Here is a 24,973-nt window from a genome sequence, read left to right on the forward strand (position 1 = left end):
CCAGGGAGGGGTCACTCATTCCATTTGGGTGTTTTTGTCTACCTAACTTTAATCTAGAATAATGCCCCCACTCTTTTTTTTTGTTTTTAAAGACACTGGTAGAAATTTTTAACAATCATTGTTTTTAACAATCATTATGTGTTTATATTTACCAACACTTTTCTAAGTTTTTCTTTGATCCGTATTCTTTTGCTCTACTTTTTTCTTGAGAAGTTTATCTAGAAGCATATCTTTTACTTTTAGTGTTGGACCCTAAATAGTAAAATCTCTTAGTTTATCTTTTTAAAAAATATTTTTTATTTATTGATTTTGGAGAGAGGGAGAGAAACATTGTTTTGCTGTTCCACTTATTTATATGTTCATGGGTTGATTCTTATATGTACCTTGACCAGAGATTGAACTCAACCTTGGCATATTGGGATGACACTCTAACCAACTGAGCTACCTGGCCAGGGCCTAAAATGAAAACCTCTTAGTCTTTCTGGGAAGATGTCTTTTATTTTCACTTATTCCTGAATGAGAGTTGGAATGAATATAGGATTTTAGGTAGACAATTATTTTTCCTTAGGACTTTGATGCTATGATCTCATTGCTTTCTGCCTTCTATTGTTTCTGAGACATTTGGTCTTGGTTGATTTATAGGCAGTTAATTTTTGATGTATGGTTGCTCTTAAGACTATTCATTTTTGTCTTATGCGGGTTCATTGAGATGTGTCTAAATGTAGATTTGTATTTTGCATGTTTGGGACTTGTGTGTACTTACTTAATGTGAGGGCTCATATCTTTAGTTCTGAAAACTTATTTGCTAATATCCTTCTAATATTGCTTCTTTCATTCTTTTGACCCTTTCCTTTTGTAAGTTCTATTGCTGGGACTTCTAATTCTGACCTTTATATATCTTTTTTTTAAATATGTTTTATTGATTATGCTATTACAGTTGTCCGATTTCCCCCCTTTTTTCCCTTCTGCCCTGCATACCACCTCCTACCTGCACTCCCCCCTTTAGTACATCTCTGTGGGTTGTACATATAAGGTTCTTTTGGCTTCTCCATTTCCTATATTATTCTTAACCTCCCCCTGTCTATTTTCTACCAACCTTCTATGCTACTTATTCACTGTACCTTTTCCTCCTCTCTCCCACTCGCATTCCTCCACTGATAACCCTTCATGTGATCTCCGTTTCTGTGATTCTGTTCCTGTTCTAGTTGGTTGCTTAGTTTGTTTTTGTTTTTGTATTTTTTTAGGTTTGGTTGTTAATAGTTGTGAGTTTGTTGTCATTTTACTGTTCATATTTTTTATCTTCTTTTTCTCAGATAAGTCCCTTTGGCATTTCATATAATGAGGATTTGGTGATGATGAACTCCTTTACTTGACCTTATCTGGGAAGTACTTTATCTGCCCTTCCTTTCTAAATGATAGCTTTGCTGGATAGAGTAATCTGGGATGTAGGTCCTTGCTTTTCATGACTTGGAATACTCCTTTCCAGCTACTTCTTTCCTGCAGGGTTTCTTTTGAGAAATCAGCTGATAGTCTTCTGGAAACTCCTTTGTAGGTAACTGTCTCCTTTCCTCTTGCTGCTTTTAAGATTCTCTCATCTTTAATCTTGGGTAATGTAATTATGATGTGCTCTTCCTCTTCTCCTCCTGGCACCCATACGATTCAGATGTTGGAACGTTTAAAGTTGTCACAGAGGTACCTAAGCCTGTTATATTTTTGAATTCTTGTTTCTTCATTCTGGCTGAATGTTTATTTCTTCCTTCTGGTCTAAATCATTGATTGTAGTCCTGGTTTCCTTCTTGTCACCCTTGATCCCCTATATATTTTCCTTTATTTCACTTTTCATAGCCTTCATTTATTTCTCTATTTTGCGACCATACTCAACCAATTCTGTGAGCATCCTGATTACCAGTGTTTTGAACTGTGCATCTGATAGGTTGGCTATCTCTTCTTTGTTTAGTTGTATTTTTTCTGGAACTTTGATCTGTTCTTTCATTTGGGCCATTTTTTTGGCCTTGGTGTGCCTGTTATGTAGTGAGGGGCCTTAGGTATTTACCAGGGCAGGACAATCCACCTGGCTGTGTTGTGGCTGTATGTGGGGGAGGGGTCCAAGAGGGAACAGTGCTGCTTGCTCAGCTCTCTGCCAGCTTTCAGTCACTCCTGCTGCTACCCACAAGCAAATTGGGCCCTTTTGGTGCTGATTCCCAGGTGGGTGGGTTTGTTTATGTTCTGGAACCCTGCCGGTCTCTCCAATGAACTCTCCTGTGAGGCTGGGAGTTTCTCCTGCCGCCTCAACCCTCAATGGTTTTTTCAGTCAGAGGTTTTGGGGCTTTGTTTCCTCATGCTGGAACCCTGGGTTGCATGGTCTGTCTCGCTCCCCAGTTGTTCCTCCTGGTTTATCTGCACACAAACATGGGACTGCCCAGTCCTTCAGCTGCTGCCTTGCCGCGAGTCCTCTCTGCCTGGCTGCCTGCCTCTGTCCCTCCTACTGGTCTGGATGAATGTTTCTTCTTTAGCTCCTTGGTTGTCGGACTTCCATACAGTTTGATTTTCTATCAGTTTTGATTGTCTTTTGTTTTTAAATTTGTTGTGCGAGGAGGCACAGTGTATCTACGTATGCCTCCATCTTGGCCGGAAGTCTGTCCTTCATATATCTGTAACCTCTTTGTAACTCTGGGTTGCATTATGGGTATTTTGGATCTCTCTTATGGTTCAGTAATTGCAGTCAGGTTTCATTTTCTTTTTGATCTGTCTGTTTAGTATTTAGTTTTCATGAATGTACTTTCCATTTGCTTTTTTTTTTTTTTTGCCAAAACCACCTGTTTTTCATGGTGTCATCATATTTTATTATGACTCCTTTTTTTTTTTCCTGGTCATTTAAAATACACCAATTTTGCCCTGCTCAGGTAGTTCAGTTGATTAGAGCGGTGTCCTGATACACCAAGGTTGAGGGTTTAATGTTTGGTCAGGACACATATAGGAAATCAACCAATTAATGCATGAATAAGTGGAACAACAAATGGATGTTTCTCTCTCATTCTTTCTCTCCCCCTCCTTCTCTTTCAAATCAGTAAATAAAAATTTTAAAAAGTACTGATTTTATCCTTGTCAATTTTTGTAATCTCTGTTTCAGGTACTCCTGCTCTTGCAGTCTCTGCCTGCTAAATTTCATGGTGGTTTTTTTCTATTGATTATTATCTCAACGCCAGTGGGTCTCCCCACCCCTGGAAGAGTCACGTGAGCCCTGAATTGTAGAAGGCTCTCTACAGGGTGGCTAAGGGTCCCTGGTGGCTAAGGGTCTCCCAGGGTGGCTAAGGGTCTCAGGTGTTTTCTTTGAGCTCTACCAGTTAGTGCCTTCGGTTTGGGATTCCTACAAGTAGCCAGTATGTTTGGATGTCACAGCTCCTTTTGAGTAGGCTAGGTTTTAAATTTCCTTCATTCTTCTCTCAATTCCTTCTTCCCTCCCCCACTCTTCTGGGACTCCAGATAGACAGCAAGCTTCTCTAATATTGCCCTGTTCCAGATGGCAGAAGTTTTATAATCCCCTTTTTAGGGACTGAGCAGCCTTTACAGTGTGCTGCGTTATGGCAGTCTCTCAGATTCCACCCAGCCTGAGTGTCCTGAGATGATGTCTCTTGTTACCAAGTAGGTGTTAAGTCTCCAGTGGTTAGCCCCTGGAGCCTGCCTCATTGAGCCTTCATTTCTCAGTGTGAGTATACCATGCTGATCATGCCTTTTGTCTTTGGTTCCGCCATGTGATGATTTTTGTTTTTCTTCAGGACATTCCTTTTTTCCCCTTATGTTTTATTTAGCAGTTGTAGTGTGTTTATGGTAGGAGTCGGTGTCTGCTTCATCTTGGTTTGCTTTGTAGTGGTGAGTTCAGTTTTGTTTTTCCCCCTCAATGCCCTATTATGTCTGTCTCCTCCTTTGCTATCTCACATCTTCAGGGCTGTAGGTTAGTTTTTGTCATTTGTTGCCTGTAATCATGTTCTGACTAGCACTGCTCTGCCTCCAGTGTTCTATTCCATATTACAATGGCTCTTAGTGGTCTTTCTGTAGTGTAAATATGATCCTTTTCATCTCTAAGTATAATACATATCAGTGAATTCACCCTCCTATCACCTGTCACCTTTCAGGAAAAAAAGAAAGAAAAAAGCTCTGGATGCCTTTTTACTTAGCAACTTCTACCTTATATACTTTCTTATGTACCATAACAAATGTGTGTCAACTCTTCCTACCACCATCAGATGGTGTTTATAGTTGGTGTATAATCATTTTAGTTTATGGTTGTCTACTGAGTTTGTGGTATATTTGTATTTGTTGGAATATTTTTGGAATATTTTATAAATCTGTCATAATTAGTAGCAGCAAAAGCATAGTATTCAAAATGTTATAAGGCAGCATACCATTATGATGGATTAAAAGGAAAACTTTATATAGTATACACTGGCTTCTTACATAGTAATACTTTGGACACATGTATAAATGGTCTTTCAGAAGCTCACATATTGCTTTCAGCTGTTGGAATATTATCCTATGTAACCTAGCAATGGCTTTCCTCATCAGTTTCATTTCTTACTATGCTTCCACTATGTGATACAGTATGCTCCTGCATATACCAGACTTGTTTCTTATTCTCTTAATACTTGCATGCCTGCTTCATGTTTCCCTAGTCTGGGTCAGATGTTTTTCTGCCTCATTGCATTCTGTATATACCAATGTCATAATACTATAGCAATATACCACAGTTATGTACTCACCAATAGTCTTTTTCTTTTTTTAAGATTTTTTAAATTTATTTTTAGAGAGAGGGGAAAGGAAAGGGAAAGAGGGAGAGAGAAACATCAGTTTGTGGTTGCCTCTCACACACTCCCTACTGGGGACTTGGCCTGCAACTCAGGAACGTGCCCTGACTGGGAATTGAACTGGTAACCCTTTGACTTGCAGGCTGGTACTCAATCCACTGAGCCACACCAGCCAGGGTGTCACTAGTAGTTTTTTCTACAGTAACTCCTTGTAGGCAGGTCTCCATCTTTCTTCTATTGTTGATACTGTAGTGGCACACAGTTCTTCAATGATATGTTGAAGAATAAGTACCTAGGTTGACTAATGTCATAGATGGTAGGCTGGAATATGCCAAGAACTATTATTTTTTTGGTTTTGCTGGTTTATATGGTAATTGCATGATCTGTGTACTTGAACATGAAGCATGGCTATATAATGCTGGAGAAATATGGGCTGTCCTGTTTGGAAACAGTATGAACTATCAGTCTTTTAAGAAAGGCTATTAACAGATATTCTTTGTTACTATCCTGCCTATCACTTTATACTTAACAATTGAATAATTGTCTTTTCCTATTAGCATTCATATTATTTTATTTTTGTGTTTTCTACTCTTTAGAAGTTGTAGACCTTCAAGAGATCCCTGAATATTAGAATATAAAAGCATAATTAAAGAATAATTAATTTTTCTATTCCTTTAGATACACCTAAGCAGCAAAACCAGGAAAATGATTGCAGAAGAGCCAGTAATGTATTGGAAACTGTATATGATTTAACCAACAGGTAAAACAAAACTGATTTTCATATTGATTTTTTTTCTTTATTGTTTTTAGTCCCATCTTTAGGCAGTTTCCATGCTTCTCTGCTGTTGAATAGTCCATAATTTTCTTATCTGAATTGGACAGTATTTTTTCACTGCACATCTACATTTTTAGGAGAGTCAACATTTCTGATACGTGGGCATTTTTTCCCCTTCTTTTCTATGTCAAAATGTTGGGATTAATGGGAATCATCTAATTTTTGAAGAAAAAAACATATGGAAATCTTCCAATACAAGGTTGGGGATTTTTATCTTTTTGCATCTGTAAGTTTATTTGGAACCACTTGTAGCTATTGACCAAATCCAAGGGTAGGGACCTTTGAGATTATCTACTTGGTAGTTTTTGGCTTGTATTCTGCAGTGTCCTCTGCTTCTGTGGATTGAACCTAATTCAGCCTGGTGGCAGTCCATCCTTTCCCACTTCAACCTGAGCAGCTTGATCTTTTATCTGTATTATATATTGGGGATTTTACTTGCTATTTGATAAAAAGAGTTCCATTCTTTATAGAAAATGAAAACCTCCTGATTCAATCAAATCCTAGAATTTAACATGTGAAAAAACGGAACCTATTTAATTTGTTATAACTTCCTTCAGAAGTATTCTTATTTTCTTTATTGCCTGTTTTCTCTGTTATCCCATTTTGGTTCTTGAAACTGATGCTGGATTATATAAGCAAAAATCTTTGGGCTAAATATATGTAATCCACTTAGGGAATATAGTTGTTTTTTATCAAAATCAAGCATTATTAAGTAGCAATCAAATATAGATATACTAAACATATTTTTTATTTATATTTTTTCTGATTACCCTTTGCTCTAAATAGGTGTCTTTCAGTCCAGATTGCCCCATAAATGAGACACAGATATGGAAACAACAATTCTTAGGAAAATTTTAAAAGGAAATTCCAAATATCAAATGAATTGAAGCCCTGTTTATTATACTCTGAATTATACAATTTACTCTTAGTAAATTGAAACACCATAACAAAGATCAAACTTATACAGTAGTTCCCCCTTATCGGCAGTTTCAGTTATCTGCAATCATGTTCCAAAAATATTAAATGGAAAATTCCAGAAATAAATAATTTATAATTTAAAATTGTTTGCCGTTTTGTGTAGTGAGGTGAAATCTAGGGTTGTTCTACTGTGTCTCACCTGGGATGTAAATTGGCCCTTCATCCAGTGTATCCATGCTCTATGTGCTGCTCAGCCATTAGTAGCTGTCTCGGATATCAAATCAACTGTTGTGGTATCACAGTTCTTGTATTCAAATGACCCTTATTTTACTTAATAATGGCCCCAAAGTGCAAGAATAGTGATACTGGCAATTCAGATATGTGGGCGCTGTCATGTGCTTCCTTTAAGTGAAAACATACATACATATTATATATATATAATATACCCTGTATATAAAACATAGTACATACAGGGGGTTCAGGTCTATCTGTAGTTTCAGGCATCCACTGGGGGGTCTTTGAATCCCCCGGGGATAAGGTGGGGATACTACTGTATGTGACATTGAACTGTTGGTAGTTTCTTCTGAAGTAATATTCTGGTTCATAGGAGGTCAGGACTACTTGTGGAAGAATTATATTTTTATCCTTAGGTCTGGGTGTGATGTTGATTTTGAGTACATAAAGAAACATAATGAAATTCTCCTTGAATACCTTTTATTGAAGAAATAGTAAACTTGTTGGGTTTGTGCATTTTATTCCCGTATTACAATTGTTCTTAAAGCATGCTAGTGGGGAGGAGTTGGTGCTTCCCAATTTTAATCATGTTTTTGGCTTATCTTCCCATGGGAAAGCACATTAAATATTTTGATTAAAGTCTCTTGCTAAACTAAAGGTTGGTGGAGTTAGTTGATTAGTTCATAAGTCAGATTTTATTTATGAACTCCATTGAACCTCAACATTCTTTCCAAAGTAGAATTTTGTACTAAGATGTACTGTCAGAACTCTACAGGAGCCAGACATAGCCTCCTCACCCCTAATTTAATTCAAATCAATTCTCTTAATATGGGAAAAAGAAATTGTATTAAATATATTTTGATACCCACATTTATCCTCTTCTAAGTGCCTGGATCTGTTAGTTATCTTTAGATACTTTAATTATAGGTTGGGATTTTGAAAGGAGGTAGGGGAAGGCTTTTGATGATGAGGGATAAATGCTTAATGGGATATGAAAGAATATTACTGCTTGATAGCAGAAGACAGTATTGTTATTGGGATGTGTACATATACTTGTTCCTCAGAATTCTTTACTGTTAATGGTATTTTGTAATAAAACATTTAATTAGTAATGTATAATGTGGGTAGACTGTCCTTAAAGTAATGCCTTTTTTTGCCTGTAGTTCAGCTATTATACTAAATATTTTATTGGTATCATATCAATATCAATGAAGTTAATCGGCAAATTCAGATGTGGATATGACCAATACTACCGTTCAATTAAAAATCTGAAACAAATGTAGTTTTTAGAATAAGTGTGTTATTAGCTCTTTTGCATGGAGTTGTCATTCACAGGTACTAAAATATAGTGTTCTCCATAAATCTCATGGCTGGTTTTGTTCAGTGATTTGATGGAGGCTTCACCATACTTAAAACCAGAATTCAGTGACTGATGATGCCTTTACTATATACTGTGGACACTAACTTTCTTTGCCTTGGTTTTTGGAAGGGAGGGTTTTGATATTTCTAGTGGTGATGATGCAATTCTTTTTAAACTTTTAACCTCTACAGTTTCTTCTTTACTGCTTTTCAAAGATAGGGCAGTGTAATCTTGCATGACTGTCAACTAAACATCCTTAGTCTTAGAAATTGAATTCCACACTCTGGCTAGTGTGGCTCAATTGGTTTGGAGTGTCATCCTGTAGACCCAAAGGTTGTGTGTGGGTTTGATCCTCAGTGGGGCAAGCATGGTATGCAGGGAGGCAGCCAATTGATTGTTGCGCGTGGGTCACCGGCCAGCAGTGACCACGGAACGCTGTGGATGGCTCGATGATAAACACGCGAGAAAAAACATGCACAGAGACAAACTAGTTTCTGTGGAGAAGTAGGGACAAAATGGCCACCCCTTCTAGTGAGGAGCGTGCCGATTTACAGTCCATACCTGCTTTTATTGGGCTCATGCTACATAATAACTCAGGTAAAGTACAATACTCATTAGGGGAAGTAAGGAACTATAGAAAACAAAGAACTCTGCCCGTCTATTGAGTTGGGGGGTCAAAGAGCTGTAAGACTGAGGAACAAAATAACTTCCTCCTAAGACCCTTCTCATTCAACTGAGAGCATTCTAAACAAAGAAGGTTTCACAGTAATTTACATGTTCTTTCTTAGGCCTGATCACCCTGGGAAATCCGCACTTCCCAGTACCGAGCTGTACTACCCTGTCATTGTTTCAGGCTTAGGTGGAGCACGGGAACTAAGGCCACTGAGAGATAAGGAGATTTTCTTCCGGACGCTGAGAACTCAGACTTTGTCAAAGCCGAGGAGTGAGGGTCCATCACCCCCTTTTGCTGCAGCCCCCCAAGTCCTTCTTTTTGGGGGGCCTCCCAAAGTGATCGTGCCTGGCTTGGGTTGTTCCCCCCGTGGGGAATCTTACCCGTCTTTGGCTAACCGACCAAGCTTTTTGGGGTTCAGCAGAAGAAGCAGCATTCCTGCCAGGGAGATAAGCTTTTATCTCCTTGCTGGCTTACGGTTCCAAGGGCGTTCCCTTAGCCTTAGCTAGGCGGGGGTTTCAGCCTCTGATACCAGTCAGGGCGGTTCCCAACAATTGATGTTTCTCATATTGGTGTTTCTTTCTCTCTCTGTCTTTCCCTTTCTCTTTTGCTAAAAGCAATGGAAAAATGTCTTCAGGTGAAGGTAAAAAAAAAAACAACTCAAGGAACTTGAATTCTTTGAATTCCAATATTATAGCTTTCTCTTTCTATAATTCTATTATTTCTGTTAATTTTAGAGATATTGTAATGAGAGCAAATGAAAATGTAATAGCTAAAATTTCTAAGAAATCACTTGTCAGATTATTTCAAGTTCTTTTTTAGGCTTTCCTTACAATCATAAATTTAGTTCTAATCAAAGCAGGCATATGGTCTTATATTCTAAAGCACAAAATTTAGCATAAATGAAGGGTTTTTTTTAAACATGTATGTATGCTTACTTAACATTATATTACCAATTTTCACTTATAATGGCTTTGTAACATTTTCTTATTTTTAGACTTACATTCTCAAAAATTTTTACTACTATAAAAAGCATGCCACATTTCCCCCCCCCTTTTGGAAGTGCTCTTTCCTTAGGATAAATTCCTACAATGGGATCAACACCCCCTTTTTAAAAAAATTTTAAATTATTTTAGTGTTGTTCTGTTACAGTTGTCTGCATTTACCCACCACCACTGCCCTCCACCCCAGCCAAACCCACCTCCCATTCTTGCTTCCACCCTCCCCCTTGGTTTTGTCCATGCCTCCTTTATAGTAGTTCCTGAAAACCCTTCTTCCCACTGTCCCCTCCCCCCTCCCCTCTGGCTGTTGTTAGATTGTTCTTAATTTCAATGACTCTGGTTATATTTTGTTTGCTTTTTTCTTTTGTTGATTATGTTCCATTAAAAGGTGAGATCATATGGTATTTGTCCCTCACTGCCTAGCTTATTTCATGTAGCATAATTCTCTTCAGTTCCATCTGTGATGTTGCAACACCCTTTTGATCTGTTACAGTGCTAGAATTTCATGGGTCTCAGTTTTAGCATGGCAAGTAGATAGAGAGTAACTATTGAGCCAGGACTGCTTTAAAGTTGTGTTAGATTGAGATATCAGTGTTAATTGCATGTTATCAATTCAGAAATGATAGAGAAGATACACAATGTATTTCAATTTTTCTCTATTATGGGGCTCTGCATGAATGGTTGAAATAGAAAAATTTGATGGCATTTGTAGGACCTCATCCTCAAGTGACATTTATTCATTGACGATTAGTCAGTCTGTCAATCAGTTACACATGTATATTGCACTACCAAATACCAGGTACTGTGTTAGCTCCTGGGAATAGCCTTTGTAAAGATGTAGCTTTTTCTTCAAGAAGCCTCACCCTCTTGTGATGGCATCTTAGTTGCCTTTGGTGCATTGATTGCTGGCTCTGTTTCACAGTGCTTTTGATCATTTTAATGTTAAAGTTTTTTTTAAATTAAGGTAAAATTGCGGTAAAATTGCATTAGATAGTTAATTTTTTTGCTTTTGCTATCTAAATTATATCTTGTTGAGATGAAACTGAAGCTTGAGCAATTTCAGTGATGTTGAATTGTTTGGAAGGTAGATAATTCCAAGAAGGGCATATTTGAAAAAGTTCGAAAAAAGCATATTTGCTATTTTATAAAATATTTGCAAAGCTGTGTTTATACTTCTTGCTGTGAACAGAAAGTAAAGCAGTGACATGGTTGATGTTGAAAAGTGACCTCTGGTAATCCTGCCTTTCATTTAACATAGAATAGAAGAACTTTTGACCACAAGCAAACCCAGTCCATGATTGAATTTGAAATGTTTTTTTCAAAATGAAGATAAATGGTTAAAGTTATCATTGCTTTAAAGGTTCAGAAATTATAAAATAATGGTTTATTTTGTAATTATAATGAAAAGGTACATAAGTTTTTTATATTTATTTAAGGGGTAAGAGAATCTAAGAGATTAAGGAGTACTATACATAGAATACAGCAAACTGAAATTGAATAACCTTATTATAAGTATAATGTATTTGCTATAGAGCAAATTTCAGCATAAGAGATATTGATTTCTGACATGAAATATCAAGAGAGTCTTAAGGGAAAGTCTCTGCTACAATGAAATTCTGTGATTTGAATACTGAGGGCATTGTAATAATGCTATTCTAATTAATTGAATTTTCTTTTTATTCTTGCCTTGTACTCAAGTTTTCAAGTGTTCATCTAGTCATTTAACCCTTGTAAAAAAATGCTGTTGACTTAAAATATATAGCAGGTAAGACAAATATTCATAATTTGGGAGGCTGATACACAAATTGGGCTGGAGTACTGCTCTAATTGTCACTATACCTCCCTATAGTAAACTGCCTTTTGATGACCGGGACGAATTGAGTGAAATCGTAACGGACAGATACGGGGCAGACAGGTTTTTTTAAGAATATTCAGATACATAAAGTGAATGGAACTCATTCCTACTCGGTAATGTGGATTTGTTACCTTTTTTCCTTTTAGCCCTGCTTCTTTCCTGTTGCAGCCAGTTTCATCATCAGATAGAAACAGTGTTACAGTATTTGAAAAGGTATATTTAAAAACAATTTTTCATTAATTCCGATCATACTAACTTATGATAAAATATTATTTATTTTTGTTGATACCCCAATTAAATTAAAATTTCATTTTCACATTTCCCAGTATTTGCACATTATATATGCTTTCTATTCACATATCCCCTGTTGCTTCTAAATGGGAATATTGGAATTATTTAATTGTACCACTGAACATATAATTTCACAGTAATGTTAATAAACTTGTATAGATTCATGATAATTCAAGAACCTCTAATGAAAGTCAGGCATGATTATTAAGGTTTTTTAAATTATATGTCTGTTTTTCTAGGACATGAAGATGAGAACATTTAGTGAGAAAAATGAATCAATTTCTAAGAAAACACCAGAGTATGAAGGGAAAGATGTTCCATCATCATATGTTGCAAAGAATACAGAGAGCAGTGCATTTGGAGAGCCTCTGCCTGTTAAAAAAATCGATCCATTCCAAAAAGAACAAGATCATCTGGCAGAAGAGGTTAGAAAAAGATGGTAACAAGTATATTGAAATATCTATTATTTTCTCTATAACTTTGTGATTAAAATGGAAGCACAGTAAATTATTGATTTACTGGGGGAAATTTGGTAAAGGAGGTCACAGATAATCAAAATTATGGTTAAAGTAAAAATGGTGCTCCCCAAAAGCAGAAATATTTCACTAGAAATATAAATTTATTCAGTTAAGATTACTTCCATGGTTTAGAATTCATGTCCCATCCTATAAATATCCAAAAGCATAAAAATAATGCATGTATGATATTTTTGGAGTTAACCATTATATCTCAGTTGTTGGGTAAATATACCCAATGGTTATACTCTATTAAAATACTCCATGAATATTGTCTGTTGCTTAGCTGAGCATCCTCTTTTTTTGAATATTAGAACACAGATTGCAATATCATATTATCACTGAATGAAGGATTTTTTCCTGTTTTCTGTTTAAAAGATAATTAAGTGCATCATTGGTTTTGATAAAGGTTTTCCTAATGCTGTTCTGCTTTTTATTGGCAAGTGACCACATACTGCCACTACTGCTCAGTACTGTTACAGAACTCAGTTTACACAAATTAAATGCTCAAGCCTTTCTCTAATGTTATTTTTATTAGTTTCCCACAATGTCCCTTAGCTACTGTATTCCTGAGAGACTGAAAGAAAAATTTGGTTTAGTACATATTGCTTCGGGTATTGGAGTTCCCTCCTTTATCTCAATTCTGATCAAAGTAAATGAATATTGTTCATATAAGAGACATGGATGTCAGACATTTTTCTTGTTTGTAACATGAGGAGATTGGGGCAGTTTTATGGTTGTTAAATGTTTTAGAAAATTTTATTTATTTACTTTTAGAGAGAGGGGTAGGGAGAGGGAAAGAGAGGGAGAGAAACATTAGTGTGGGAGAGAAATATTAATCATTTGCCTTTTGCATGACCACAGCTGGGAACCTGGCCCTACAACCTAGGCATGTGCCTTGACTGGGAATTGAACCAGCAGCGTTTTGGTTCATGGCCTGGTGCTCAGTCCACTGAGTCATACCAGACGGGGCTCTAAATATTTTTAAATCTCTGAAGTTAGATTGTTTTCTTTGTTATTAGATTACACTAAAGAAAGGATGGTCAGTCTTTTTTTTTTTTTCTTGATACGGAAGGAAAGGCACATTTTCTGGTTAAAGGAATTTATAGTAGTAGTAGAAAGGGATGGGATGAAAGAGGGGAGTCCTAAAATCTCATAAAGCTCTGAAAATACAGTGAAATGAATCTTATTTAATAGTGTTTGTGACAAGGAATATTTAGTATTTGAATTCCAAAGAGCCATCTGTTTTCATGGGGGAGGAGGGTGAATGCAGGTCAATTTGATTATGGTTGTTGTAAATGTATTTTTTAGGGATTTCTAGGGGTAGATATTTTAATTTGCATATTTTGGTTTTTTTTTCTTGTTTTATTCACTTTTAATTAATATGGAGTGCTATTTTTGTATTCTGTATTTTATTTTCTCTATTTTAGAGTGTATCTATGCCTTATTCACCAATTTGTATTTGATGAGGTTTCTGGCAAAGAAATAGGTTGTCAGAATGTGTTCTTTTTATTAATAGAAGTGTTACTGCCCAAATGGTGTATAATTAAGAATCGGCTTACTTTGAGACTAGTCATTTTAGCAGATACGGAGTTGTCAAGCCCAGTGATGTTGCAGATAGTTTAGTTTTAGGTCACTATGTAGTTAGAACTCCAAATCTTCCTAAGTATAATGATTCTTATCTTTTCTCTACTTTGTAATGGGATATCCATTTAAGATAAGGAAGGAACAGTTTTGTGTTTGGTTTCACCTTAAAGGATTGTGCCTAGTCTGTGAGTATCTATCTGGGAGATACACTGTTGAGCTTACTTTTGTGTCTTCTGCAAAGAGAAAGGCTGCTGACCAGGAAGTGTTTTCTGTTATTATCAGGGCTTTTGTTGCATTCTACCAGTGGGCTTAATTTCTGAGTAATTTTTGCTTTACTTTTTCTTTCCTGTTTTAGGTTGCAAGGACAGTTTTATCTGATTCACCACAGCCCTCTACGGGAAAAGAAATAAAATTAGAGGAACTAATTGACTCTTTAGTTTCTAACCCATTCTTAACAAGGAATCAAATTCCCCGAACTCCAGAAAAGCTGAGTAAGTTAATAATGTATTCTATCACTTGTTTTCTTTCTTAGACATTACTATTATTAAAACCATGGTCTGACAAATCTTCTGGAAGCTTCTTTAAAACTCCTTTTATATCTTCAAGTTTAGTGGCAAAGGCTCTTTATTTGTTTTGATATAAGGGACTTTTATTGAAATATTTAATAGGGGCACTCTCACTTATATGGCAGTCCTCTTCAGCAGTATTATTTTGCCCTGATAGTGTACAATTGTGTTTTTTGTCTTACTAGGCTTTTTCCTGGAAAATATTTTAGTTGATCACTTTAAAAATATTCTCTGCCTCTACATCTGATCTGTGATTAACATTTGTAGCATGTAGAGGCTGTGATCTCTCAGTTAACAGTTAGCAGCAGCAGCCAAAATCTGTGTGTTCAGAGATCTTTTCTACCCCTCCTAAGCTAGCCAGAATGTTCAGTACTTTTTTCTTATAACCTGTAATTTGTGTAGATGAAGTTGTGATACTGTCCTTAGGTAGGCATATAATCATGGCTGAGTGATTAAATATGATTTGTTTTGGTGCTGGAAATGATATAATCAAATTTAAATTGATTTAATTCAGGTGGAACCTAGCCACAGCCTGATGGTGGTTGGCAAATGATAGCCTATGAACCAAATGTGGCCTGCCCTATGCCTTTTTGTAAATAAAGTTGTAGTGAACATAACCTACCTCATTTGTCGACATGTTGTTTATGGATACTTTCATACCTTTATGCTACAATGGCAGAGTTGAATAGTTGCCACAGACCTAATGGCTTGCAAAGCATAAAATATTACTATCTAGTCCTTTACAGAAAAAGTCTGTTGAACCCTGGCCAAAATATCTTTTTTTTTAAGATCTTATTTATTTATTTTTAGGAGGGGGAAGGGACAGAGAACGAGAGGGAGAAAAACATTGATGTGCAAGAAATACATCAATAGGTTGACTCTTGCATGCCCCTAACTGGGGACCTGGCCCACAACCCAGGCATATATACTGACTGGTAATCGAACTGGCAACCTTTCAGGCTGGCACTCAACCCACTGAGCCACACCAACCAGTGCCTTTTTTTTTTTTTTGGAATTTATTTATTTATTTTTAAGGTGGGGACGAAGGGAGAAAGAGAGGGAGAGAAACATCAGTGTGTGGTTGCCTCTTGTACTCCCTGTTGGGGACCTGTCCAGTAACCCAGGCATGTATCCTAGACTGGGAATCGAACCTGCATCCCTTTGGTTTGCAGGTTGGCACTCATTCTACTGAGCCACACCAGCCATGGCAATATTTTTTTTTTTTAAAGGGTTTCTTCATTAACTTTTTTAGAGAGAGGAGTAAGGAAGGAGGGAGGGAGAGTGAAACATCCATGTGTGAGAGAAACACTGATTGGGTTGCCTTGCCTCTTGCATGCCCCTACCCAGACACCTGGCCTTCAACCTAAACTTGTGCCCTGACTGGGAATCAAACTGGGGACATTTTGGTTTGCGGGATGCTGCCTGACCCCACTGAACTACATAAGTCAGGACCAAATGTCTGTTTAATACATACATTTGTATGTGCTCTGTGAAAGTATATGTACATTACAGGAACAGCTTTGTTATTGGGTTGGCCAAAAAGTCTGTTTAGTTTCTTTCATAAAATAAATGATACATTTTTCCTTTTCATCAATAACATTATTGATTTGGATATTTTGAGTACATAGGCTATCCCCTGCGATTGGCTTCTAGTGGATAGAGACCAGGGGTGCTGCTAAACATCTTGCAATGCATAAGATAGACCTCCAGCAAAGAATTATTTGGCCAAAATGTTAATAGTACCAAGAAACTTTGCAAACCATTTTTGACATGTCCGATCAGTCACAGTACCTTTTCCATATACTGCACAAATCTTTTTTTGCATTTCAGCTGTGTTTGTACCTTTCTTTTAAAAAAATTATTTATTTTTTAAAAGGGAGGGAGGGAGAAAAAGAGGGAGAGAAACATCAATGTGTGGTTGCCTCTCACACCCCATGCCCCCGACCAAGAACTGGGTCTTGCAACCCAGACGTGTGCCCTAGACTGGGAATCGAACCAGTGACCCTTTGATTCACAGGCTGGCACTCAGTCCACTGAGCCACACCAGCTAGGGCATGTTTTTACCTTTCTTGAAATAATAAAGCATAGTAAGTAAAAAATGTTACATATTTTCTTCCATCTTCAACATTAAAATGGCTACACAGATATCCACTAATTTTGATAAGTTTTTGTAGAAGTATGCTGCTATGACAGTTGTCACAATACAGTCTCACAAAATTGTTTTGAATGAAGTTAAAGACAACTAAGCACTACTAGAACAGTTACATGGAAAAATAAATGAATTTTTTGGCCAACCCAATATTTGTAAGTAATCAGTTGGAGATGGAGTCCTTTGAGGTTTTGGGCTTTGCTAAGTTGTGGAACTTTGTCGTCTATCCACCATTATCTATGGGACATATACTTAGTAGTTTTATCTTGACCACTAAAAAGGAAATGCTTAATTGCATGCTATGTTTGGGAGTATTAATAAATTATGTTTTCCCCCTTTATTTAATTAGTTAGTGATATTAGGACCTCGTGGAGAAAAGCTGTTGAAATGGAAGATAACCGAAGTACAGAACCAATTCAAATGGATACTGAACATAAAGAAGGTTTGCCAGAATCCTTACCCATGCATAATCAACGAGAATTTAGCATGGCCAGTTGTTTCTCAACAACCTCTGTATCCGATGATAGCCATTCTTATTTGCCTGAAGAAAAAGTTGTTTCAGATTGTCTCAAGTGTGTGCCTCAGAAACATGTGGTGACCAGTCACGTAGGTGAATCAACAACACAATGCCAGTCAGATATGTTAAATAAGAAAACCTTTTGCAAGCAAGATTTGGAGTGTGTGACTTTACAGAACAGGCTTCGCCAAACAGAGATGTTCTCTCCTGCTGTAAGCAATAGGAGAGACATGATAGGTAGGAATGAAGGTGGTGAGTATATTAAAATATCAGACTACTCTGATATGCCTTCTAGGCATACAAGTATGTTATGGAACTCTTTTCAAATATCAAGTGGAATTAGTTCCAGCAGTTTTAAGGATATTGACTTTAGTATATTACATGAAACACTTCCAGAAGAAGTTGGTCACTTAAGCCTTAATAGCTCCAGTAGTACAGAGGCCAATTTTAAACAGGAACTAATTAGCCCAGTGCACAGTGGCGTTTCCCCAGAAGATGAGGGAGAAAGACAGACACCTCCAAAATCAGACTCCAGTTTACAAGCTCTTTACAGTAGATATGAGGTTCTGAAAAAATCTCTTATCAAGAAAGGGGAAGAAACTTACCTCTCTAATTTTGAAACACCTGGAAGGCACAAACCAGAATTGAGCCCTGTTACTCAAAACATACAAACAGATGATATGCTTAACTTTTTGGACACTCAGGATTTGCACACTGATTATACAAAACCGTCTTTATGCATGTCCCTTGGTGAAAGAAAAAGGTCTCTTTCACCACTAATTAAGTTTTCTCCAGTGGAACAAAGATCGAGGACCACAATACCATTAGAACTTCTGCCTAATTTAAAAGGTAAGATTAAATAGACCCTGTGCATATTAACTTGGTGTAGTTTTCTCTTAACTTTTCATTAAAATAGTACACAATGAATGCTACATAATATTTATTAATGTGACAAAATATGCTCCTTATTCTTTCGGCTAGTATAGGAAGAGTGTACCAATCACCATTGTGGGTACTTTCAGAATCTCTAGTGATATGTATGTAGTTTACAATTGCTGTGGGACAGGGTTGGAAAATAAAACCAAAAGCTTGGAACCTACTGTTTTTGTAATACAAACGAGTAAAAGTAAATTTTATCAAAATCTTCCATCTGACTCAAAAAGAAACAAAAACAAAAAAACAAAAGAAATCTTGGCTAGCAGATGGTTCTAAAAAAGTTGAGAAACCCTATGTTAAATATCATTTTTGTAATAATACAGTATTTGTAATCTGCTTTGAAATAAATTTGGTGGGAGCAGGGTGATAAAATTAGTCAGGTTAGTGTATTAGTTTCCTAGGGCTGCCGTAACAAAGTATAACAAACTGGGTGGCTTAAAACAGATTTATTGTCTCTGCAGACAGTAAATTCTGGAGGCTAGAAACCAGTATCAAGGTATTGTCAAGACACATGAAGCCACCAGAAGATCCTTCTTGCTTCTGGTAGCCCCAAGTTGTCTGGCTTGTGGCAACATAACTGTATACTCTCTTTGCCTCAGTCTTCATATTGCATTCTCCCTTCTGTGTCCGTGCATTTTCTTATGGGGATACCAGCCATGTAGATTAAGGGTCCACCCTTAATCTAGAATGATCTCACTTTAACTGATCATATCTGCAATGACCCTATTTCTGTAAGGTGATGTTCTGAGGTCCTGAGGTTAAAATTAACATATCTGTTTGGGGGGCACAATTTAACTCATTAATAGTTAGTATTAAGTGATTGTTGAATTATTAAAGTTGGATGATAGATACATTGGGTTTATCATAATTCTTTTCACTTTTATGTATGTTTCAAATTTTTCATCATAGTTGAAAAAAATGCTCTTAAAGCATGTTAGAACAGTTGTAGATCTGGTGATAGTCGTCATATGTCACTCTGATTTTCCCATGATAATTAAACACTGTTATATTGAAAAGTATTCTTTTTTTTAAATAGAATTTCTTTTTATTTTTTATTTTAATCATTGTTCAAATACAGTTTTCTCCTTTTTACTCCCAATCCAGTCCCCCCTACCACCCCTCCCCACTTCCCTCCCATTACCACCCTCCCCTTAGTTTATGACCATGTGTCCTTTAAGTTTGTTCCTGTGAACCCTTCCTACTGTCCCATTAAATTCCCTCTACTCTCTTCTGTGGAAAAGTATTCTAAAAGGGATACATTGATACTCTTTGGGGGCCCAGGAAACTTGGAATGTATTTATAAAAAGTTACTTCTTCTTACATGTTTAAACTTCAGTCACCATCAAAGTACTCTCCATTTGATGCAATACACCAAGGGTGTCAAACTCATTTTCACCGGGGGCCACATCAGCCTCATGGTTGCCTTCAAAGGACCGAAATAATTTTAGGACTGTGTAAATGTAACTACTCCTTAACTGTTAAATTACATTCACCTATTGAGACAGTTTATTCACTGCTCAAAACAGTTTTTGTACTCCTTGATTTTGATGCTCCTGCTGTTTTTTGTTTCACTTCTTCCACATCAGCAAGATGTTTCCTTTTGAGGACTTTTTTTATCTGGTGGAACAAAAATGTTACTTGGTTGAGATTGGTGAATAAGTAGTGTGAGGCATGAGGGTCATGCTGTTTTTGGTCAAAAACTGCTGAACACTCGCTGTGGTGTGGGCAGGTGCACTTGTAAATCACCCATCATGAAATGGGCAAATGCGCTGAAAGTCTTCAGGAAAAATTCAGTGAAGCCCAATGCAGCCTCTCACAGCAATGCCAGCTGGTACACTGATACAGATGGGCTCCTAGAACATTCCCCTAGTGGGGGAAGCTTGTACTACAATGGGACTGACCTCCAGAAGATAATTCTGGGATTTTGGTCCCTCCTCTGGAGATATCTCAGTGAGGATAATGGTAATTTTATCACAATTAAATATCTGTATGTGAACTTTTTACTTAAAAAGACTGAATTTGCTACTGTTTGGAATCTGTTCTCTTTGATTTTTTTTTGTAATGTTTGCTTATTGTTTCTTTTTTAAAATCAATGTTGCAGAAGAAGAAATCTTGAATAAGAGCCTGGATACAAAAGAATCTCCGTCTAACTTGAAGAGATGAAGCAGTAGCCCAGTTAATTTAATTATGATGCACATTTCAATCGAAGAAAGTTGATTTAAAAACTGACTTATAGTTTAAATACACACTGGAAGTGTAACTCTTTTTCGAGTCTAAAAAGTCTTAAATAATTCCTTTTAGCCTCTTCTTATGTTTTTAGGTAAGGAGAGTGTGTTTGTATTTTCCCTTTGTATGGATATGGGGTTGAAATGTGAAGAATTTGGAAAGTAAACATCAAGTTATGTAAAGCCATGTTGATTTCTTGAAAAATCTTGCAAACATTAAGAAAATGGCAAAGTAGTAGTTTAATTTATTATGCTATAATTTCAGTTAATATAAGGATGAGTAGTTTTTGATGTATTTTTAGTAAGTGGTTAAATACACTGATCTTTCATTTTAGGGAAATATACAACTTTTATTGTTTCTTAATGGAACATTCTGGTATTGACCCCTCCCCCCCCCCCAAGGGAAAAAAAAAGTGAGAACAGTAGTGCCTTGAAATGTGTAGTCAAAAGGACAAAATTTTAGTTTGGAAAGATCTAAGCAAGCTTAATGATGGATTATTCAAGTAGGTTCGTTCTGAAAAATAATGTTTCATGGAATAAAGCGCATGGGATAAGTGAAGACCCGGGCAGATTGAATTTAGTGAAAAGGAAAAAGATGGAAGAGGATGACTAGACACTTAAGGAATGTTACCAAACTAAATCCATTCACTGGGTTGTATAGCAGATTTATATTTAGTCTAATTTAGACTTTGATAATTTAATTTAACCCCAGTTTTATATTTTAACAGAAAAGAATGTAAATGAAAATCATATGTGTGTTGTTGTTTTTTTTTTCGGGGGGAGGGCACTGTTTGGTGGGAAAGGAGCTAATTTTGATTATATTACTTCCTCAAAAAATCACTAGTTCACCACAGCCTGCATAATAGTGTCAAAATAACTTGAGAAAATTGCATTTGGTCTTAAGTAACTTGTTCAATGTCACACAGCTAAGTCAGTGGTGAAGCTAGGATTTGACTTTGTTTTCCTTCCTTAATAATCCACAAAATCACCTAGAAATAACTAAAAGGCCAAGACAATAGGACATGGCTGCAGGAGGGGAGCCAGAGGTGAGGCCTCTTCTGCATTATCCTTCTTCACTCAGTCATTGCCTCTGGCCAAGGAAAGGGCTTGTCTCTAGCATCCAAGTGAGGACATGCCATGGCCCTCTATGAATTAGGAGGTATGAGCACACACTGGAAGGTGATAGCATCACCGTGCCCCTCTATCTTGCCCCAACTCTTAACCATCAAAAACCTTATCCACTTCTTAAGAAACTGGCAAAGGAGAGGAGAAAAAGGAAGGGGAAAGTTCTGGAAGGGGATGGGGTTAATAGTTACCTTTCTTTGCTTATTTTGGGCAGTCTCTAGGTTTTTGGTTCAACCTGAGTTTGAAGGCCAGTTTTGTGAGAAAAGCCAGGAGGAAAAAAAACACATTAGCAGTGGAAAAGAAGGGAAGGGAAAAGCTTCTCCCAAGGTGCTCTATTCCTTTACTAGTTAATACAGCAAATAAGGGACTCTGCAGGTATACCGTGAAACTCTTCTCTAGTCTGTCTTAAGAAAACTCAGTATTTGTAAATCCAGAATAAACATTAGGGAGTAGGTAGGGCCATCATTACCATCTACAAAATGCTAAAGCCATTGCTAGTCAATATGTATAGTTTCATTTAATTATAACTTAAGATAGTGGTTATTACACCTATTTTACAGATGATCTGAAGCTGGGGAGCTTAAGCGACTTGTCTAAGGTGGACTCAAGGAATCACCTGGGGTATATCTTAAAAAGTATAGATTCTGTAGGTCTAAAATGGGAATTAGGAATTTGCATTTTAAATATGCTTCCTTGGTAATTATCAGACTCAATGAAAAGCCTAAGAACCATTGCTAGGGAATACTCACACATTTATCTCTGGTGTACCTTAAAAAGCAGGTACATTAAGTGCATATATACTAAAGATTGTCAATTGTCTGGTAAGAAAGCTCAAGTTAACCGGTAAGTATGGGAGGCTCAAAAGATAAAATGTGTTTAGATGATACAAATTTACTAGAACCACATTCTTGTTAGGTGAGTCATACCTGCCGCAGGCGGAGTTTTTACATTTCCCATCCTTTGCTTGTTCGTAGTCTAAACAAAAATATTTCAAGTTTATCCTTTCTCCTAAACCATTTTGATTATGTTTACTGTTTAGGCTTCCCTATCTGATTTTGCCTACATAGCTTTTTTTTTAGTGTCTGCTCTATGTTACTTCTTTCCATTAATTCTGTTGCTAATTCCAGAATAGAGTTCAAGTATAAAAGCATATTAAGTCCCCTGTGTAGATTCCTCTATTTCCCCTCACCCATGATCTTCATTTTTGTACTGAAATGCTTTGGTGAGGGTGGGTCTTTAGGATCTTAATTCACAGTTCTGAAGTGGGAATACTTTGCAAATAATATATCAGCTTATCACAATTTTAGCTACTCTAAAGGACTCAGAACAAATCTCACTTCCACCTTGAAGTCTTAATCTCCCCTTTCCATATCCTTGGGCCTAACCCTTCTCTGAAATCTATGGTTTCTTAATTTTATTCATTTAGTGGTTTTCATTTGTTTTATACTTTTTCATGGCTGTATGTGTGGCATGTGTGTCTACACATATACTCCAAGGCAGGGGTTCTCAATTCCCCCAGCCGCAGACTGCGGTCTGTGGCCTATTAGGAACCAGGCAGCAAGCAAAGCTTGCCTGAGCTCTGTCTGCCTTCTGTCCCCCTCACCCGCCTTCTGGTCGTGATGCCAAGAAGATTGGGGACCACTGCTCCAAGGCAAATATTGAAATACTGGAATTGTTTTCTATCCCTGTTCTGTGATGGAATAAATGGTAAAGAGGGCTACTTGTCGTAAAATGTACGTTTTACGTAAAATGTACGTAATGTAATGTTTCTCATTACATTCATAGATTACACAGAACATACCTTGTTTTACTCACTATTCATAAAATAAAGTGTAAACTGGCAACTATGTCAACTTGAAACTTCAGATAATGCCAAAATGTCTTAGTTATTTTAAATGTTTAAAAAGGACAAACCAGGGCCTGGCCAGGTAGCTCAGTTGGTCAGTGATGTCTGATAGCTAAGGTTGTGGGTGTGATCCCATCAGGGCAACATGTATCAGCCAGTGAATGCATAAATAAGGGGAACACAAATAAGTGTTTCTCTTATTTTCCTCTCCCTCTCTAAAAATCAGTTTAAAAAATTTTAAGAATGTAATATTAAATGAAACATGTTATAAGAATATTTGAGATTAAAGAAAAACATTTGGGGTTAATTTAACCAAAAGCAGAACAAATATTTGAGACCATTCTTAATGTGTTTCTTAATCATAAGTGAATTTTATCCAAAGAAAAAATAGGATGTAAAAGGGAGAAAACTGTACTTGAACAATGATTAAAATAAAAAAATAGAAAAAAAAAGAAAAAATAGGAATTCTTGAGGCCTGTATAAAAGGAAATCCTGTTTTTCCTGTTCTGAGTATACAAAAATTAAAGAAATGCTTAAGGACATTTTCCTCAATGTAAGGAGGGTATTTGCTAAAGTAAAACACTTTCACATTAAGTTGCTCTTTTTGCTTATGCACTGTGAATGTCAAGTCTACACACCTAAATTTAACATATTTGTTTTCTATGGGACTATTTGTAAATATGTTCTACATACTCAAGTCTTGAATAAACATCCAACATTATCCCACCTAGCTCTGGAATTTCCTATTTATCAAAAAACCATACCCTGCAAATCATAAAATTATTACATATATAGTTATATCAGTAACCTGATCAATAGAAATTTGTGACATCCAGTGATTGAGACAGAGCATTTTGTTACTGCCATTTTAATTACTAAAGTCACAAAATGTATTTTAAAAAGGACATCGACATCTGTACCTTCAGTTTTTTTCATCGAGTCTTTATACTTATTGCCACGGGCTCCAATTAGATCAATTTAATGATTTATATTTGGTTAGAGCTTCTTGCTCTTCAAGGTTAGAGATGTTGTCATTCATAGCTTTTGCTATAAAGCGTTTAAAAAATGTAAATTCCAAATGCTTGGAAATTCTAAAGTCTTATGTCTCATTTGTAGAAGGTAAGGAGTTGATCAGAGGTTTCTTGGATCTAAAATATGTAAATTGCACTTAAAAATAATCTTTTAGGCAGTTGGAAAGGGGCATTTTAGGTCTTTTTTTTTCTGATTTCCCTGTCTTTTTTTTCCTGATTTCCCTATACCACATTGCCAGTCCAAATTAGGAATCATAGAATCCTTTTCCCAAAGTAGTTAATCTAAGAATCTGATTCAATATTATCCAATATCCAGACAAATACAGATGGGAAAGTGATCTTGCACAAAGCAAATGAAACACTATTAAGTCCTTTAACTTCCTGGTCTTCAGTTTCCTCCATCCGTAAAATTAGAGAAATTATATAAATAATGTATACCTAAAAAGCTAGGATTTTTATGATTAACTTTTCTGTCAGTGAAGTAGTGGGATGTAATAGGAAAGGGGGAAG

At 36.5% G+C, this 24,973-nt stretch overlaps 1 protein-coding gene and 1 non-coding gene across 3 annotated transcripts in view; both read left to right on the forward strand.

The window, feature by feature from the left end:
* Positions 1–21,211, forward strand: part of HAUS6 (HAUS augmin like complex subunit 6) — a 44,853-nt gene extending 23,642 nt beyond the window's left edge. For both annotated transcript variants that reach the window (XM_045840169.1, XM_045840170.1), the window contains exons 12-17: positions 5,481–5,562; positions 11,822–11,888; positions 12,206–12,391; positions 14,424–14,559; positions 17,133–18,149; positions 20,338–21,211. In XM_045840169.1, the coding sequence (XP_045696125.1) occupies positions 5,481–5,562; positions 11,822–11,888; positions 12,206–12,391; positions 14,424–14,559; positions 17,133–18,149; positions 20,338–20,399 (1,550 nt within the window). In that variant the 3' untranslated portion in view covers positions 20,400–21,211. The remainder of the gene's footprint in view (positions 1–5,480; positions 5,563–11,821; positions 11,889–12,205; positions 12,392–14,423; positions 14,560–17,132; positions 18,150–20,337) is intronic.
* On the forward strand, positions 11,607–11,737 carry LOC123820297. Its single transcript, XR_006785933.1, has one exon. It is a non-coding gene; the product is annotated as a small Cajal body-specific RNA 8 (non-coding RNA).
* Positions 21,212–24,973: the final 3,762 nt, after the last annotated feature.

This window comes from Phyllostomus hastatus, unplaced genomic scaffold, assembly GCF_019186645.2.
Source record: "Phyllostomus hastatus isolate PE091 unplaced genomic scaffold, TTU_PhHast_1.1 phas_contig_34, whole genome shotgun sequence".
Lineage (NCBI taxonomy): Eukaryota > Metazoa > Chordata > Mammalia > Chiroptera > Phyllostomidae > Phyllostomus > Phyllostomus hastatus.